The sequence below is a fragment of the Danaus plexippus genome, assembly GCF_018135715.1.
Source record: "Danaus plexippus chromosome 3 unlocalized genomic scaffold, MEX_DaPlex mxdp_34, whole genome shotgun sequence".
Lineage (NCBI taxonomy): Eukaryota > Metazoa > Arthropoda > Insecta > Lepidoptera > Nymphalidae > Danaus > Danaus plexippus.
Window position 1 is genome coordinate 241,390 of NW_026869846.1, and position 18,026 is coordinate 259,415.

General features: G+C 44.7%; 1 protein-coding gene across 6 annotated transcripts in view; it reads right to left on the reverse strand.

The window, feature by feature from the left end:
- Positions 1-25: 25 nt before the first annotated feature.
- Positions 26-18,026, reverse strand: part of LOC116776377 (uncharacterized) — a 28,384-nt gene continuing 10,383 nt past the window's right edge. For 4 of the 6 annotated variants that reach the window (XM_061527141.1, XM_032669609.2, XM_061527138.1 and 1 more), the window contains 11 exons: positions 4,767-4,897; positions 4,452-4,632; positions 4,001-4,137; positions 3,737-3,889; positions 3,533-3,666; positions 3,354-3,451; positions 2,277-2,942; positions 1,320-1,416; positions 1,123-1,231; positions 918-1,035; positions 26-576 (listed from right to left, as the gene is read on the reverse strand). In XM_061527141.1, the coding sequence (XP_061383125.1) occupies positions 573-576; positions 918-1,035; positions 1,123-1,231; positions 1,320-1,416; positions 2,277-2,942; positions 3,354-3,451; positions 3,533-3,666; positions 3,737-3,889; positions 4,001-4,137; positions 4,452-4,632; positions 4,767-4,839 (1,770 nt within the window). In that variant the 5' untranslated portion in view covers positions 4,840-4,897 and the 3' untranslated portion in view covers positions 26-572. Of the gene's footprint in view, positions 577-917; positions 1,036-1,122; positions 1,232-1,319; positions 1,417-2,276; positions 2,943-3,353; positions 3,452-3,532; positions 3,667-3,736; positions 3,890-4,000; positions 4,138-4,451; positions 4,633-4,766; positions 4,898-4,982; positions 6,706-18,026 lie in introns of those variants that run through there. The other 2 variants (XM_061527140.1, XM_061527139.1) reach the window with 2 other exon arrangements.

The following is an 18,026-nucleotide window of genomic DNA, read 5'->3' on the forward strand; positions in this document are numbered from 1 at the left end:
TTTCACCCACCAAATAAAACGACCCTTTACTTCTAAACGTTTATTGAAATACTGTACAGGCTGTATTACAAGATATCATACAATAACGATAGCGCGGAGACGGACGCGAGACGTCCGGGGAAGCGCCGGGCTTTAACATTAAGGAATGACTTAGATACGTGACGGACGGCTCCAGCTGCCAGCGGACACGAGCCGGGGCTTCGGGGAATAAATAAATACACGAACACGGTGCGGGGAAGGATAACGTTCAACAACACACGGAGGAGGCGAGCGGCACACCGGGGACCCGCGCGGACCCGCGAGGACCCGCGCGGACCCGCGGTGGCTTACAAAATATACAAAAGAAAACATTAACAAAACAGAGGTCAAGGAGACGAGCGGAGACCACTAGGAACATGCGACGGCCGAGGCCGGCTGGCCAGGGACGGGGCGTCTGGTACGGGAGACGAGCGTCACGTCCTGTCCGGGCAGCCGGTCAGGTCAGGTCAGGGTCCTCCTGTCAACGTCAGACCGAGGAGCCGCACTCCGTCTCGGGGCGCGTGTCGCGGGCGGCGTGCGGCGCGCCCCGCCGGCTACCTGCAACACACACCAGTCGTCAGGCACCGAGCACTGCTAAGGTGTTGTGAGCGTTTGCGTGTGTGTGAGTGTGTGAGTGTGTGGAGCCTGTGTGGTGCGTGTCCGGTGCGTGTCTGGTTCGTGTGTGATGTGTGTATGCGCGCATGCTTCTGGGTTTGCGTTTGTGTGTGATGTGTGTATGCGCGCATGCTTCTGGGTTTGCGTTTGTGTGTGATGTGTGTATGCGCGCATGCTTCTGGGTTTGCGTTTGTGTGTGCATGTGTGTTGCGTGTTTGTGCATGTGTGGTGCGTGTGTGTGCGAATATGTGTGTGTTTGCGTGTGCGTCTTCCTGTCTCCGGACCTGTTGTCGTGAGGATGCAGCACCACTCGCTGGTAGTCGCTCCTGGCCAACTGCTGCCTCCTCCTGGAGCCGAGCTCGGCCGTGCCGTCCCTGGTGATGTACAGCTGCAGCCCCGACGCTGCGAGTGAGGGTCGTAACGTTAGTATGCCGTATTCGGACGTGTTGTCGTCCGTCAAGGCTGTGTGTCTGTCCGTGTGTTACTCACTCTCTGCGGGGTCGTCCGCGGCGTGCTTGAGGTCGGTGGCAGCGAGAAGCTCGTCGATGAGCGAGTCAGGGTTGACGCGCGTGTTCTCTACTCGACACGAGGTCACGTGCTGGGGAACACACAGCGGCTCTTAATAAGGAGCTCTACATTTCCATTCGAGGAAGATTCCGATGATATATTTAGCGAGGCCCGGGTACCTGCTCCTCAGGCGGCCGCCGCTCCATCTTGGCCCGCGCACGCTCGAGGGAGCCGCTCTCGGAGGCGGAGGCGGTCAGAGAGCCCGAGGAGGGGTTCCTGGTAACACACACGACATAATTCTTCATTTTATATTTCGAGAGATAGTTTATAAGAGTGTTAATGTTATCTTTCGTTACACGTCGGGGTGGGTGTGGGCGTTAACATGTACATACATCCATACTTTAAATACATCTGTTAATACTACGAGTAAGGTCCAGCTACAGTCTCTAGCGGTCTCTCTTCCGTTCGCTATTCGTCAGTACCAGGACGGGAAGTTTAAGACAGTGTCCTCGCGTCCTCCTACCGACCAACAGACCGGCGGGGCTACAGCCACCGAGACGTAATGTCGGCGGTGGAGACTTACAAACTACGACAGCGACCAGCGGATACTAACTCGCTACAAGAATCATGCAAAGCCACCGTCGTACGTCGCATGCATCGCAACTGAATCGCAAGTAAACAAAAGATTACGAACAGGCCTCCCTCGGGAGAGAAACGACATTCACTACAGCGGAGGACGGCTCCCAACAAAACACAGACAGACAGACAGAACAAGGTCGCGGCGGAGCGCCGGTCCCGGGGGACGCGAGCACCGCACGACGGCCGTGCACAAGCGGGGCTCACGCGGCGCTGGCGCGGCGCTCCTCCGGCGGACGCGCGCCGCCCGCTCGCCGCCCGCCCGCCGACAGTCTGTCGCACGCGCTCATGTACTTCGCGCACTGAACCCACACGCCGTCGTCCCTTTGTTAAACGACACACACTCATGTTACGGCACGAATGAAGGGGGGAGGGGAGGGGGCGACCGAGCGACACCGTGACGTCACCGGACACGTGAGGCGGGGGCGGAAATGAGGCGATAGAGAAGCGAACCCGCACCGGCGTATGAGGTTAGTGGGAACAAGCGGGTCGGGGCTCACCTGGCGCCGGCGGGGCAGCTGTGCCGCAGGGCGTGGGGCTCGTCCGGGGCCGCGGGCCGCAGGCGTTGGCGCACGTCGACGCAGGCGAACGAGCCTCCGTCCTCGGCGAGCTCCTTCTCCGTGGGGATAGTGTAGAATTCGTCCTCGAGGCAGCCCGAGAGACGGGTGGCGGCGGACGCGAGCGAGCCCTTCCGGTGCGCGAGCGGCGTCAGGAAGGGAAAGTTTACAAACAGCTCCTCGCTCTTGCGCGTCCTCTCCACCGAGGCGGGGATCGTGTTGAGCGACTTTTGCTTGAAGGCCTGGAAGTTGGCCAGCGGCTGCACGGCGGCGACGATGACCGAGGCCGCGCGCTTCTTGCGGTCGAAGTAACTCGGCATCGCGAACGAGTGGTCCTCTATTCCGGAGCAGTCCGGCGTGCGGTACTCCTCGCTGGCGGGCGAGCGGGGCTCCGGCCGAGGGACCACGTCCGGCGTCACCGGAGTCTGCGGCATCTCCGCCTCGTGTCCCAGCAGCGTGGTGTCGGGCGTGAGGTACACATCGGACGTCTCACTGAGCACGCTCCTCTCCAGCAGTAGCTTGGCGAGTCCTCGACCCTGCTGCCGAGCACCGACCCCCGGCACCGTGAGGGAGCTCGTGATGGTGGTAGTAATCCTTTCGACTCGTACACTACGCACGCGGTGCAGGGTGGGGGAGGTGGGGGGTGGTGGGGGTGTATAATAGTATATATATATCATGATCATGTTGATAGCGGGGCGGCGTGTTAGTGATCGCGTGTGGGGCCGGCCGGGCCGCCCCGGCCGAGTGCCGGAGTTGGTGTGAGTGATTTAAAATAATAAGAGAAACCGATGTCGAGGAGTCGACGAACGCGTCCGGCGGCACGGGAACGCCGCGGCCCTGACAGAAGTAATAAACAAAACGGAACGAGATGCTCACGCCGTGTCGCCCTCGGTCACGAGGTTCGTCCCTCTCGTGCCGCCCTCCAGCCGAAGGTTTATATTTTTAATTTCATTTAACAGTAACCGTCTGCGAGTCGCGGGGTGTGACCCCGGCCGCCCGCAGTGTGTGTTATCGACGTACCTGTTGTGGTGGGGTCTGCAGTCCCCCGTCGACTCCCCCTCGGAGCTCTGTCTCGAGTGTGCGGACGCCGCCGACACCGAGCTGCCGTAGCCCGAAGCCTGAGACACGCACGGACATTATAATATACATACATACGTGTAGAGGAACGGGAGTGTGTGAGTTAGGAAGAGACTGCTCACTTTGCTGCTCATGTCCCCCGAGGTGTTGGAGGAGTTCCTCGAGTGAGTGTGCTGCAGACAGGCGACACATCCCCCGGCGGCGCCCGCGACCCCCGCAGCCCCCGCGCCCGGCTGAGTCGTCACTACCACCACTCCTGAAACATTAAAGTCTACGTCACCACCGATCCCATCCAATCGTATCGGATCCTTGATCTCTGAACTCACCGGGGTAGTCGCTGATGGTCGTCGGGACGGGGACGGGGGCGGCGGCGGAAGCGGGGGCGGGCGGGGGCAGCACTGGTACAGGTGGCAGCTCCTCTCCCTCCGGCGAGGGCAGCTCGCAGGACGGTAGAGACGACAGTGCTGGCGTCACACCTTCTGGAATATCAGAACCGTGCACGTCAGACACCAGCACACGTGGCCACGTGGGACGATCGAATTAAAACACGAATTTGAAGTCTTAATTGGTGAACAGGGAACTCCACCGACCGTAGTTCTTCTTCTTGGTGAGGGACCCGAAGCCCGAGCTGGTGCCCGAAGAGGCGGCGTCGTCGTCGGCGGGCGCGGTGCTCTCCGACCCGCTGTCCGCGCCCGTCTTCTCTGCCGCTTCCTGTTTCCTCTCAGGTCTAGAACAGTGAACGAGCGACGGTCACTTCACATGTCATGAAGAGCAGAGTCTACGTCGTTGTATTAAAATGCAAAATGAATTGCTCCGTCCGCTCTCTGCGACACGTCTGGATCCTTGTCTGGATCCTTTTGATCGTCTTTCTATTCGATTGTGAGTATGAAGGAGCAGTAACACAAGCATGGCTACATAACAAAGTGTTGTTGCTCTCATTGATAAAGACAGTATGTATTCATACATATGCGTGTTTTTATATATAGTATGTATGTATGTATGTTGGTGGTTCCATTCTAAATGTTACGTTATGTTACTGACACTTTAAAGAGCGGGTCCCCTGAGATCATGTTCATCTTGATTCGTATCCTGAGCACGGAGTTGTCCTGCCTCCTGTTAGGGTCGTATCCCTCCAGCAGACAGCGGCGGACCGTCTCCCCGGCGCCCGCCAGCTCCGCCAGGTTCACATCGCAGAAGCCCAGCTTCTGGTAGGATCGTCCACCTGGATACATTCATTACACCTCACATTACTGACAGGAGCTATTGATGTAGGTGATCGTCATGCGATCACTTCCTGTACACATGTCGTGACGGAGGAGCCTTCTCCCATTCGACCTCGTAAATAATATACCGTACCCTTGCACTCCTTCCTGACGGAGACCCTGAGCCTCGCTGGCTCCAACACCCCGGTGTTGGCGTTGGCGCACATCTTACACACGAACGAGAACTGAGCGTTCCACCGGACGGCGTGGTTCCTCACCTCCTCCCTGCCAGACAGACATACATCGCATTGTTTATATGAAAAAATAGTAAACAGTTTGAAACACACAGCTCAGTGTAATGATAAACTACATAATAATATGGTCATCTGGTAATGAACACTGAGGACTCTGTCTTGCTGTCTGTCTCGTCCGTCCGTCCTCAGCGAGTCTGGTACTGATGCCTCACTAGTACCTTACTAGTGAGGTCCGTGTGTCCGTGTGTGTAGAACAAACTCGGGCCCGGACCTCCTCGAACAGGCGTTCAATAATTGACCACTCGCTATATATGGATAAACAATTATATACAAATAAACTTCATTTATATGAATTAATTATTTCATGTGCGGTGAACGGTGCGTTTGGTGCAACAGGCGACGTGTGCACACACGCAAGCACGCACACACACACACCACCTTCTCGTGCCGACATACCTAATATTACACATTACGGCAGAATTTAATAAAATAAATATATGGTTTGCATCAGAACCCTACTAACTATCCACAACTAGCCGCACGAACTATCGCTACTCGAACCTACCAAATGGTAATCCAACTAAGTATTTATATATATTTTAGTTTTCTTTCACTGTAAGTAATATTTATAAGAATTATAATAAACCTGCGTGTTTATAAAGAGAATCAATATTTAATAAAACCCCCGTTCGTTTCATGTGACCCGAGGAAATTCCCCTTTTATTTGTCCAAGAGCGTGTCAGCTGGGTCTGTGGTGACTGAGTGCTAATAATGATGAGGAGGTTTGATTCAATGTTATGGTAACAACAAAAAACAGGACTTAGGTGCGATGTTACCGAGCAGTCGAGATTGATCATTAGTCATCAGTCCTCAAATATCAGTAACAGAACGTGTGGGGATGTATCAGAGGGCGTCGGGTTTAGTCATGAAGATAAGGCCACGACCCGAACATCAACAAAAAAGTCTTCGAGATATGATTCGCTGCGAGGAAGAACGTCGACCTGACGGAGTCTCACAGGGAGTACCAGCTTCAACATTCATCATCGTCCTCATCACGGACGAGTGCAGCATCCTACATTTACATTATTCAGTCTGTGATTATTTATCAATAAGAACAGCACTATGGTTTTCTTTATTTCTGAACGTAATTGTTTTTATTCGGGTTCACATATACGGCTCTGATTCGGGTTCATTCCCCGTTTTCGACCGAGCTTTCAAACACATTCAACATTGAACAGTACAATTAACACTACTAAACATAAATGTGGTCTGAGTCGTGTGTCCAGGGTGACGCGGACGGAGACGCGGACGGAGCATCACCACGCATAGTACTGTAACTATACAAAGACATCTCATTGTAAATCTTCCCACGGTCTAATCGACGCCCACAATTATTCCCTTCAAAGATTCAGCAAATTCTTGTATTTTTTAAAAAGCAAATTCATTACAAATAAAAATGCTTGTCTTAAATCCATACAATATTCACGTGATGTATATCTATTGTACTCGTTCATATATTTTTGTATTGATATACTAAATGTGGAAGCAAAAATATATACATAAGTGTACACTGTTGTATTTAATAATAGAGCCTATTAATAGAAGAATCGTGCCAATATAATTGATTGCTGTTATTATCAACGACATGAGCGAGAACGAACTCCACACTATAAACTCTGCTCAACTATAGACGTGTCCGACCTTGCGGGTGTGGAGGGGGGCAGTCCCCCGCAGATCTCGGCAAGGGTGAGTCAGGTCACGTCCCCGCGACCCTGGAGACACCCACAGACTACATTCACAATAATTATCGACTTAGTCATACAACGATGACACTAATAACGAACTATCAGTGGGTGTCATTAGGTTCACGGACACATTCATACATCACTATTTATAGGTGTAGTGCACTCGTGCGGAAGCCCGACAGCCGGCCCGGGCTCTCCGCGGGTCCGGCCGGGTCCTGTCTCGCGAGACCGACACTGTATTCAACAAACGCCACCTATTATCCCGTCCTACATAATAAAAATATGTTGTAACAGATCAAGGGATGTGCATTTCTTTATTGAGGAATATTTGATTTATGAAAGAGTCACACTAATAGCAATATTTTATATCTCATATTAATATGTACAATATGTTTGTTTATAGTTTCATAGTAATCAAAGGTCACGTTGTTTGGTTGTCGTCAGTCGTTCCCTGTTCCTAGTTTCAGTGCGACCAGTGCGAGTGGTCGACACTATCTCGTGTATGACGCGTGTGTCGTTAGAGCCGCGGACTTTCGTTTCTGTTTCACTTTCCGTACACTTTAATAGTATATAATATTGTTGTGTGTTATAACGTGTCCGTCCATACACCACTCTCTCCTGGAGCCTGTCTCTTGTTAAACGTTGCTACATATTCTGCATGTTTACTTCTTTCCTATATTTTTATTCCGCCCGAATAACCGACTCGCATGTAATGAGATCTTTCATTAAACACTGATCATTTGTCTGACTGAGTGTCATTTAAATGTATGTATTATGTTGTTGTAACAATGTTCCCCAACACCTCATGTTTTAAGGAAAAATATTTAACGTGCATGAAATAATTCGAGAACACTAAAGTGAGGAAAATCATTGAAGATGCTGAGAGACACGTAATCATTGTTATTAGTGATTTAATGAGCACGTGACGTACAAACACACGCTGACGTCACCATCCGCGACCAAGACACGCGACACGAGCTGTCGGAGAGACATTCGGAAATTCCTCAGTGTTGTTTCATAGCACTTTTTGTTTGTTTGTGTTCAGAGGATGTACATTTATATATAAAGCGAATGGTTCTGTCTTCTCCAGGGTAGGTGTTACGGTCACAGAATACCAAAATATAGTTTCCATTATAAAGAACAGAAACATCATATAAATACGAAGCTCTTTGAGGAGATAACAGATAACATGTGTGTGTGTGTTGTCAATGTAAGTATTTCTTTGGAGATTAGATTACGTTTACACCGTCTTTTGTGTTATTGATATCCTTTTTTTAGTAAAGGTCAAAGATTACTATCGGCTCGTTCTGAAGGTGACGTGACCTTGTTATATATTAAGTTACTTATATTACTTTAAACATTATGAAGAGACCGAAGTCCGCCACTCGATGTTCCGCGAACGATCACAATTATAAATGTCACCTGAGGACGATGTCATTGACCTCGTAAGATGTGTTTGTGTGTGTGTGTGTGTGTCGTAGGTAACCATGATCTTCAGGTTATATATGAAAAAGGGCACGTGCAGAATTTATAAGTTTCTAATAATTTAATGATAACTGACCGTAATGTAGGTCTTATACATGGATTAGGAATTAAATAATCATAAACAGCTGAAAGGCTGGCGGCGAGGTCGCCGGAGTTTCCGACTTATGAGCCACGAGGTGAACACACACAGACAGACACCTTTAAACTATTCATATAATGAATGTTCCTATACATATATGTACGTATCAGATCATCTCGATGACAATCTGGCGGTCGGCGACACGACGGTTATTAGAGCCTACTGTCGTCACATACAGATAATATAGTATGGAGTGAGGAGTTCAGTTGTACAGGGATGGATGAGGAGAGGATACATTAAGGATGGAAGGGAGCGAGGGGTGGAAGGGTTTGAATTGATAGCGACAACAGACACGTGTTGGAGGTTATCTAACACAAAATTATATGTAGCTGTGTACAAACAAACAAACAAACATACATTTATACATATAATTTTAAACACGAAATGTATAGTATGAGACGCTCCGCACGATATTAACGAAGGAGAAGATTAAAATTACATCGCGCCGAGTGTCAGGAGTGTGTTTGACGAACACGCGCCACAAGGACGAATAGGTTTATATAGAGAGTCGCTGTAACCGACAACTTACGCAACAACGGTCACTCACTCTTTTCACAGCTGATTACTGACGGGGACGGAAACGTGTAAGTAACAAGTGACACCAGCCGCGGTTACTTACAACGATCGATTGGAACCGAGAAATAATACTAGTATATTTGTAACAGCTGGAGCGACACTAGACGAGGTGTGACTCGCGTGACACGAAATTGTATACAGTCGATATATTAATAATAACAATAGTAAAAGTAATCGAGTAATCAAGTAATTGAAGGCGCGTACTATAAATTATATACTGGGTGAAATTTGGTTATAATAGTGTGATGCAGAGAGACAACACTGAGACCGAGACACGTGTGGAAAGGAATGCGTTCAGAAAACCAGTTTTCAGAATTAATTAAATAAAAATAAGTTAATTTGCTAATGATTACAAACCTAATGATTACCCAACACTTGCATAACATTCCTATCTCACTAATTCTTCCTCAAATTATTATATTATTTACGTTTTATTTTTGTATGAAGACATGTTATTTGTTCTTTACTTTAGACTCGGAGGTTTCGTTTTAATTCAGTCAATCAACAAAATAATCGTTTTAATTTGAACATAATAATGTACAAGACAGAAATAATTTAATTAAAAGTAAAAAGGATCTGGGAGACGACTTTCCTGGCTACCGGAACGATAATAAAAATATATCTGTCACGTTTCTAACTGATAGCTGTGACAGATAACTCTTCTGGGCTGCCTTTAGTTAATTAAGAATTTTCAAAAACAAATTTCATCCACATCCACGCTGTTATCTCTCTAAAACAATCTCAGGCGCTCCTAATAATTAAAAACGTCCAAGGTGACGTCACGATAGGAGTGTCCTAATTATAAGGACCGGGCATATTTTAAAAGAAGTGAGGCCTTCCTAGAGTCACCAAAATATGAGAACTGGAGACGTTTTAAGTGGTCAGAATCCACATCTCTGTCACCACACATGTACCCCGGTCCTCTTATTCCAGGGAAGGCTGTTCCAGTGTGTGGAGTAGTCCGGCCTCCCTCTCCTCGGACGGAGTGTAGGGCTTCCCCGGCGGCCAGAGTCTGGTGTCACACACCTCCCCCCACACCTCCCCGCACACGTTATTCTAAAGCATGTTAAACCTGGCAGTCACGTTCCGCACGTTCGTAATCCATATTAAACCGCTTCAAAGTGATTTTTAAAGCGACCTCAGTTTAATCCTGTACACCTAATAGTATGTGTGGTGCTCGGGAGGCGGACCAGCCGGCGAGATAACACCGCCATACGACGGAACACTAGAAAGTATCTCGAGCGTGGATGGAGTTATTGGTCTCTCTCGTGTTCGTATATGACATGTGTAACGAGATGGTGTGATCGCTTCACATCAAGTCTCATTAGAACTCGTAGCGAGTGTTATTCGTTTAAGAAGACTAACGTAACTACTGTAGTAACCATCGATTGAACTATGTTCGTATTTATTTTCTTTCTCAGTCTGTAAATATTTATCGAGTTATTCCGAAATTTCAACGGACGGATAAATGATGGTTAAGTCTTGACGTGAAGCAGACGGAGCGATTACATAGATTACAAGCATTGAAAGATATACAGTTCATGAGATAAGTAGGACAGACGAACACCCGGCAACTATTACATCTTGACAAACTGTGGGTGCGAGGCCCATAGCGCGAGCAGTCGTGGGAAACCTTCCTAAAGGAAACATTCTGTTCACTTGAACATTTTCACACTCTCGTAGAACAAATGTTAAACCTCATAGTATATAGGAACTGTATTTAACATGTCACGATTGAAGACCGACATCGTGATTGGAGGTTTTCGTTACTTCCATTAATAACGTGAACGGGTCTCTGCTTTGTCTAGATCATATAATAAAAACTTTCATACAATGAGATCTAAGATTTTCGCGAGTATTCATTTAAATGAAACTAGTATTTTTCGGATTTACTACGCGGATTTTATTATTTAAAAACTACATAATCCCGACGTTTCGGTTACTTTGCAGCAACCGTGATCACGGGCAGACGAGGTGTGAATGTCTGTCAGTTGGTCCTTGTTATTTATCATCTACCGCCATCGATTTCTTAATTTTCTGGCGTACCGCTCTGGATGCCGGCAGAATGCGCTCACGGTGTCTTGAGGTCCTGCGGTGTGGTTTCGGACATGGGATTTTATATTTTTAAGAACGGGGTCCCAGGTGTTTGATAGATTCCAGCCATCTTCTCTATTGAAATTGGGATGTTTTTTAATTTCAATAGCCTCGCGAATTAATCTCGGTATATACTTGTCTTCCCGAGCGAGGATTTGAGGTTTATCAAAACGAATGTAGTGGCCTGGTTTGTCCATTGTGTGTTCACACACTGCTGACTTCGACGCGCGCCTGTTTTTGATGTCTGAGATGTGTTCCTTAACCCTTGTACCGATGCTCCTCTTCGTCTGTCCAATGTATGACAAGCCACAGTCACAGTCGAGTTTGTATACACCCGCTTGTTGTAAAGGAATGTTACTCTTGATTGGTCTCAAGAATTGGCTCACTTTCTTATGTGGTTTGTAAATAGTTTTAATGGAAACCTTCTTCAAGATGTTGCCTATTCTGTCAGTAACTCCCTTCACATATGGTAGTATCGCAGGTTGTCGTTCAACTTTGTGATGCTGACCACCTAGAGGCCGAGCTGCAGCATGTAAAACATGCTCTCACCATCAACAACCTGCCCGTGCCTCGCCAGCATCGCAAGAACCACCTGAAGCCACCCACAGTTGAACGACAACCTGCGATACTACCATATGTGAAGGGAGTTACTGACAGAATAGGCAACATCTTGAAGAAGGTTTCCATTAAAACTATTTACAAACCACATAAGAAAGTGAGCCAATTCTTGAGACCAATCAAGAGTAACATTCCTTTACAACAAGCGGGTGTATACAAACTCGACTGTGACTGTGGCTTGTCATACATTGGACAGACGAAGAGGAGCATCGGTACAAGGGTTAAGGAACACATCTCAGACATCAAAAACAGGCGCGCGTCGAAGTCAGCAGTGTGTGAACACACAATGGACAAACCAGGCCACTACATTCGTTTTGATAAACCTCAAATCCTCGCTCGGGAAGACAAGTATATACCGAGATTAATTCGCGAGGCTATTGAAATTAAAAAACATCCCAATTTCAATAGAGAAGATGGCTGGAATCTATCAAACACCTGGGACCCCGTTCTTAAAAATATAAAATCCCATGTCCGAAACCACACCGCAGGACCTCAAGACACCGTGAGCGCATTCTGCCGGCATCCAGAGCGGTACGCCAGAAAATTAAGAAATCGATGGCGGTAGATGATAAATAACAAGGACCAACTGACAGACATTCACACCTCGTCTGCCCGTGATCACGGTTGCTGCAAAGTAACCGAAACGTCGGGATTATGTAGTTTTTAAATAATAAAATCCGCGTAGTAAATCCGAAAAATACTAGTTTCATTTAAACTTTCATACAGTGAGAGAGAGCATATGTATTCCTCGGGCGATGAGAGACTGCTCGGTCAATAACTACATTATATAAACGGACGCGCGAGTCTCGGCCGCTGAGATCACTCCATCTCGTGTGTTTACAGTTTACGAAATCAATAACAAACATGAATCAATAGCAAATTAAAATACACAAATAAAAAAAGTTATCGAAACGAGAACAATCGCCCGGATGTTTACAGTAGACGGATCACGCCTTGGAACACTTTGATCCCACGAACCAAACGAGAAATTAGTTCAACATTAAAAGGCCGGCGAAAATTTTGTTTGTTGATTGTTTTTATTATAATTTATATATGAACGTTAAAACGTTACATCACGCTAGGAGCGGACCATCAGACTCTATACATGGAAGCGGCTGAAACACGCTACGGATTATCTTGAATATTAAATATAACGCATCTGTCAGCCTCCCCCTGGCGACTCTAACACTGTGTTCAACATGATGTGAGACAGGACGATAGATGTTAACATGACATTAGTATAATTATATTGTTGTCTGTGGAGCTGGTCGGGCCGCACGTGAGATTCGCTTATTGAGTTGACCCGTCACCTTATTAATTGTTAAAATATCTTCGCATTCTTCGACTTCGACCCAGCCGCCGTCGCTATATCCTGTGTCCAGTGTGTTTATCTCACTGTCTGTCCCTACATCCGTCTCACCCACCTATCATAGAGTAAGTGATCTATCTATTCTGTTCTAGTTGTGTGTTCTTGTTAGGTTCTATCTGTATACTAGCTGGTTTAATGTCATCGAGGTAAAGGTCACTTTCAGTGTATATTAGTAGTGTTCCGTGTACCCCCGGGAGACGGACGGGGAGAGCCTCACACCCCGCTCGTCAGTGAGTAGTAGCCCAGTCATATTAGGTAAAAAAAGGGGTCAACCTCGGAATGAAAGATAATAAGCTGCAAATAGGTATGAACCTTTGTTTTGTCATTCTAAATGTTGTCTCAAAAGTCACAATCGTTATCGTGTCCGCGTCTCAAGATATTCAAGGTCAAAGGTCACAAAAATCGGTTTTTCGCGAATATCTGGCTTCCTATCGGTTAAATGAGATTTGCATTTATTATAAAAGTTGTAGGCTATAAAATTCCCTACAACTTTTGTTTAAACTTTTTTTTCATACGACCAACCGTTTTGAAGGTAGAGCGCGAAGAGTGCACATCGTACAGTCATATACGGCCTAATGCAAGTCATACACGCAATTCATCAAATTTACAAAACTAAATAAACCTGTACAACTGTCAACACTTCCACCAACAAGTGTAGCAGCTCATCAACACATAAAACGTGTCTACTACCAGATTCAAACGTGGTTAGGGAAGGACTTAGAACCTCAAGAATGGGGCTGGATGCTTGAAAATGAAATCCTGGAGCCCATACGAACGTTATTACCTCCAGCACCAGCCGAACTACTAAACGTAATATTTTGCAATTGCAAAAATGGTTGTGGTTCCCGCTGTGGATGCAGAAAATCAGGGCTACAATGTTCTTTAGCTTGCGGCCAGTGCAACGGACAAGCTTGCCTCAACGCTTCACTGTATCCAAGTAATCCCGATGAAGAAAATACATATGATCCCGATATTCTGGAAGGTTTGGAGATGAACATGACAGATAATGAGGATGATGACAATGAATCGAACATTTTTGAGCGACAAGAAGAAGAAGACGACGAACAAAAAGAAGATAATTAGCTTCCATTTCCAATTTCATTACAATTAAAATCAACAAAGATACTTTTGATATTTGAACTCACATTTTGATAAATGTATATTATGCCGTATTTAATAATAAATAAAAATATGTGTAAAATATATACTCTTACTATCATTTTAACTTAAAATAAAACTAAAATATATAATCCAGAATTAATAATATTTTATACTTAAATAGTTAAATATGAATAATTATATATAAATAATCAAGTTACTTACTTTAATAAAATATAAATAATTAATAGTTAGTACATAAATAATAGGCATTGTTTAATATTTATAATTTCCAAGTAAATAATTGACTTTATAACGTACTGATAACCATAACTCACGCTTGGCCTTGCATTAGGCCGTATATGACTGTACGATGTGCACTCTTCGCGCTCTACCTTCAAAACGGTTGGTCGTATGAAAAAAAAGTTTAAACAAAAGTTGTAGGGAATTTTATAGCCTACAACTTTTATAATAAATGCAAATCTCATTTAACCGATAGGAAGCCAGATATTCGCGAAAAACCGATTTTTGTGACCTTTGACCTTGAATATCTTGAGACGCGGACACGATAACGATTGTGACTTTTGAGACAACATTTAGAATGACAAAACAAAGGTTCATACCAATTTGCAGCTTATTATCTTTCATTCCGAGGTGAAAGCCCTAATATGACTGGGCTATAGATCGTAGTACGCTCTGACATATCAGCTTTGATCTCACACATTTTATTCAATAGGTATTTTCAAAGTGACTCTCACCGACGGAGGTATTCATGGAAAGCTGTTTTCTATATACGAAAAATATTTTAATGTTTTTGAAAACAGTTCCATTTATCTTATGAAGTTATCTCTCACTGAGAGATCTAATATGTAGTTACACTTAACCCTGGATCTAATTAAATATAAATGGTTTCAATTCATCAACTTATTATAGTGTTCGAATAAGTAGTCTCTATGTGACCTTTTGAATGTATCAAGACAACCAATCTCACATATGTACATATGTAAGTATGTCTGTATGAATTCAAAATCTTTGATTCTTCAATAAAATCGAGAACATTTTCTAAAAAATTATACTAAAATAATTTTCCATCGATGTCACTATTTCAAATGCTTTCTGAAATAAAAAGGTAACAATGCACAAAAGAAAAGGAGTTCAATTTTCATTTACAGGCATAAAACGTGATTCTTTAATAAATTAAAATTAATGAATTGAATGTATCACGCAAACGGTTCGATGGATCGAATAAAAGCCATACAGGGGTTTGAAATATACAATGACCTGTAATAGGGACGTTTCACATTAACCTTATTGCCAATATTCATAAAGTCAAATGAGTTTTCCTAGATGACCCCTGAAACTCAATTATTCAGTCATGCTACTAATTGAAAAAAACTATGTAAGTCTCTGAAACCCACTGCCGATTGTGGTTACGACAATAGACCTTACGCGATAACGATGAACAACATGAAAATGATCCCTTTCCATAAAAAGATAGTTCGGCGAAACACGTGTGAGTACACCGACATGAAGACAACACACAGCCTGCCTCCTCCGGGAGCTGGCTGAACATTTTAAACTTCAAATTAAGTTTTGATATTTCACTCCGATACGGTGATTATAAACAAATATACAGAAATTTTAAAAATCACTTAGAATTTAAATATTTTTTAATCAACTTTTTTTTGCATGAGTGTGCATTAAACACATTATATTCGGTTTTAGCAGGTTTATATAATACAAGTCCAAACTGTGAATCAGGTTCGGCGACTATGACGCTTACGACAATTCCCGATACTAGTAAGTGGTGCCGACCACGCTACCATCTTTATATAGACATTCTAGATTGCTGTTCGTTCATTGGAGCGAGTGTGTAGCCGGCATCGCGGCCTCCTTCCCAGATCTCATATTACGGAGGCTGCAAGACATGTGCGAAATGTAGCACACGGAGATAGACCGGGGACGCCGCCGGGCACGAGGGGAGGCGTGAGAAATGGTTTCGTCACCCAAGGATGACGTCTGATACGTATTTGTTCTAGTTTTATGGAATTCCGGAGCATGAAACGATTTTGTTATTTATACGCAATGTGTACCTCATACCTAATACATTAAATTTCAATATATACACGTTGTAGTGAAGTGGCTACCAACAAAATGTATACTTAACAGAAAATATTAAAATTATAAATTATGAACAACGTAGCTTAAATGCAAGAATTTAAAAGTTAGGTAATGATACTATATCTTAGTAACGAAACTAAAGCGATAGCTGAATTCACTTTCACGTCAAACATCCGCGTCTTAATATAATTAAGCTGAAATGTTCACCCAACACGACGCGGGCAGGACGCGATCTAGAACGGCCATTACGAGATATACCTACTTATTAATAATCGCTAAGCGTCTGATGTGAACAGTAGTTACCGCATAGGAACATTGACACACGAGCTATAGAGTATAGTATGACACGCGACACAGCAGGTAATGTGTAGTCTGTGTAGCGAGACCAAATATCTGTATGCAGCATGATCAAACAGTATCGCAGGACAAGTCTCGTTCTGTATCAATGTTTTCATCAACGACTTCAACCCACTCTTGCGATAACGTAATATAATTAAGTTTTGTGTTCAGCTTCAATATCATAGAGAACGTACTGTGTTAGTACATATATCGTAGGAGATAGCGAGTCTCCACTGCTCCTAATACCAATAATGAGTCGTCTGCATCTCTTTCTGAGTAAACATTATACTTATGGAGTGTCTGTTGGGTGAGTGGTGGACGACCTCTCTATGTATATATTATTCTTCGTCTATCATTTCGATGCTTACTGATCCAGACAATGAATTATTCATAATATGTGGGAAGGCCGAGGTGGCGACCAGAATCAAACACATACTATACTGTACCGTCACCCAAGGCCCGTCTCCTACACCTCCAGGTAACCCGAGACATGTTTCATGACGTCTCAGTAAACCATATAAACATCGGAGGAGACAAATACTTAAATCCAACATGATGCCGTCGAACCCCGACTCTACTAAGACGAGTGAAATTATAAGGAGATGTGAACACGTCACTGAACAATAAACGATCTCTAATAAGAAGAGGTTCGATAACAAATTGTATGAGCTATTAAAATATAATAATTATAACATCATTTTTATCAGGGTTCGTTAACTTCCACTCCAGCTCTCATCAACCTCGTCATCGATATAAATTAGTTAAAAATGAGTTCCCTTATCTAATCAGGTCATTAGGTTATCGGCCTCGTTAAGGACGGTGGGGGAGGATGGAGATGAGATAACTCGGAACACACAGAACACCGCTAGTATCCCCGCACGAGAGACCTCGACCGACATCATTATGTGTATGGCGCACGTTACACCGCGAGGAAGAGCCCACAGTACTAACTCTACGTTAAGGACAGGCTCACGTTATCGGGGGTTACCCGCCTTTATTATCATTAATATATGTACATGTACACAGAGTACGGAGATATTTATAGTGATCTATGAATAGACGAACAAAATTTGTTTGACACGCTACGGAAATATACCTACTATGTTACGGACGACCACTCACGTTATATACACTTATACATATATATCGGATTTAATACAAATTCATAGTTTAAACAGAGAGAGAGACGCCAGCCTCGCTGACGTCACTAATTTCACTTGTTTCAGTACGTTCCAGATATTTTAAAATGAAACTTCAATTCTTCTAAATGTTCTTGTATTTCTCGAAGGTTCTTCATAATCACATTCTTTATGATCCGCACTCGCTGAACTCTGCAGTCCCCTGTCGTGCGTCCAGACGTCATACTTATACCAGAATTCAAACATAGTTCTATTCTCCTTTTAAACAGCCTTTGATTTCGTTTTACTTTTAACAATAGTAACGACGACCAATAAGTTGTTATAATAATTGATGACAGCCTCAAGTTATTTCCATGTTGCATCCGTCATTGAAGCTGATAGCGCCGATACATACATAATGTCAGCAGTGACTGCATGTCATGTTGTTATGAAACGAT